The sequence below is a fragment of the Amphimedon queenslandica genome, unplaced genomic scaffold (genome assembly GCF_000090795.2).
Source record: "Amphimedon queenslandica unplaced genomic scaffold, v1.1 AMPQUscaffold_12085, whole genome shotgun sequence".
In the NCBI taxonomy this organism is placed as follows: Eukaryota; Metazoa; Porifera; class Demospongiae; order Haplosclerida; family Niphatidae; genus Amphimedon; species Amphimedon queenslandica.
This window is the reverse complement of record NW_003547676.1, coordinates 1-1,887: the sequence shown is the minus strand read 5'-3', so window position 1 is coordinate 1,887 and position 1,887 is coordinate 1. Positions and strand designations below refer to the sequence as shown.

The following is a 1,887-nucleotide window of genomic DNA, read 5'->3' as shown; positions in this document are numbered from 1 at the left end:
TTTCCAAAAAATGGCTCCAAAATCACCCCAATTTTTTATTACATTTTCTGATACATATTGATGTACTTATGCTATGTAGAAAGTTTGAGCTGATTACGACTTCAATTTTTCAAGTTACGGCCGTTTTTAAAAAATGGCTGATTTTTGAAAAATACCCAAGGCTATAGCCCATGGTTTTTCTGAAAAATGGCTCCGAAATCATCCCAAATTTTTTATTACATTTTCTGATACATATTGATGTCCTTATGCTGTGTAGAAAGTTTGAGCTGATTCCGACATCAATTTTTCAAGTTATGGCCATTTTTTTAAATGGCCAATTTTTGAAAAATACCCAAGGCTATAGCCCATGGTTTTTTGGAAAAATGGCTCCAAAATCACCCCAAATTTTTATTACATTTTTTGATACATATTGATGTCCTTATGCTGTGTAGAAAGTTTGAGCTGATTCCGACTTCAATTTTTGGAGTTATGGCCATTTATTCACATTCCCAAATATTGGCCACGCCCTTTTGACTTTAAGTCACGCCCCTAACTTACGCTGTGCTTCCTGTCTTGAAAGTTATCATGAAAGAATGTCGGTAGCCATGAGAACAAGAGATGAAAGAAGAACCCTTCACAGAAACTAGCATAAAACATCGCCCTATAACAAAACAAAAATTAATAAATAAATTTAATATTAATTATACAGTATATTGCATCTCTCTCTTTCTTTTCCCTTTCTCAATGTCTTGAATATAATTAGCAAATTCTTATCTCTTAAACATCTCTCTCTCTCTCTCCCTCTCTCTCCCTCCCTCCCCCCCCTCTCTCTCTCTCTCTCCCTCCTTCCCTCCCTCCCTCCCCCTCTCCCTCCCTCACTCACAAAACAGGTCCTTGTCTTATCAAACTCCTCCATGGCATATCCACACAAGTAGGTGGCTCCTTTCTTTGTGAATAACTGACATTAATAGTCTTACTACTGCCACTACTAGTCCCATTATTTGATAGTTCTTGTTTTGGTGATGAGTCCAATAGCTGATAGTGCATTTTAGAGGTGTGTCTTCTTGATAGCCATCGTAAGAGTAAGCCCCACCCAATCCCTGATACTCCTATTAACAGGAACATGTACTCCCACCCGTGGGAGAAGAGGAACGTGTATCCTAGGAGACCAGTGAGGACTGACCTGGAGGAACATGAAAATGAAGAAGAAAAATTAAGACATAAATAATAATGTACTTAATAAAAAAGTAAAATAATTTGTTTTAATTTTAAAATTTTAATTTAAAAAAATAACAAATAAAAGTGATTGACACATACATGTACTTTAAAAAACATGTAAATTTTGACAAAAATATATTAACAAAAAATGCTGAAATTATTATAGGGCCAAATCTCTAATACATGTACATGCAGTCATGCATAATTATATGTACATGTTGATGAACATTACAATTAAATGTACATGTACATGTACATGTACATATTGTACATGTATGTACATGTATATGTACATGTACATGTACATATACATGTACATGTACATTATAATGTAATGTACATTAAGTATAATGTACATGTACATGTACATTATAATTAAACTTAAACTTAAATTTAAAACTTAAACTGTGGCTATTACTAGGAATTAAAAAAAAAACAATAATACGTAAATTATAAATAAATAATAGCATTAATTGCCAAAATGCCCTAAATTAAATAATGATACTCACCCCAGTTGTGGTCCAGCATGTATCAGTCCATTCACAAAGCTTCTATTCTCATCAGATACTCTAGTGGTCAATAAACTAGCAATAGCAGGGAAATACACACCTAAGAATGTATGGATAAAAAGACACAATTGAATATTGTATTGTGTAGTAGTTCTGATAATATACCTACAATGTACAGATA

At 33.3% G+C, this 1,887-nt stretch overlaps 1 protein-coding gene across 1 annotated transcript in view; it reads right to left on the bottom strand.

The window, feature by feature from the left end:
• The window catches only part of LOC105314986 (solute carrier family 17 member 9-like), a gene marked incomplete at its 5' end in the record, with an annotated part of 5,995 nt that extends 4,179 nt beyond the window's left edge, over positions 1 to 1,816 (bottom strand). Inside the window, 3 exons of the mRNA XM_020004625.1 lie at positions 538 to 640; positions 863 to 1,162; positions 1,707 to 1,816. Coding sequence (XP_019860184.1) covers positions 538 to 640; positions 863 to 1,162; positions 1,707 to 1,816 — 513 coding nt within the window. The remainder of the gene's footprint in view (positions 1 to 537; positions 641 to 862; positions 1,163 to 1,706) is intronic.
• Positions 1,817 to 1,887: the final 71 nt, after the last annotated feature.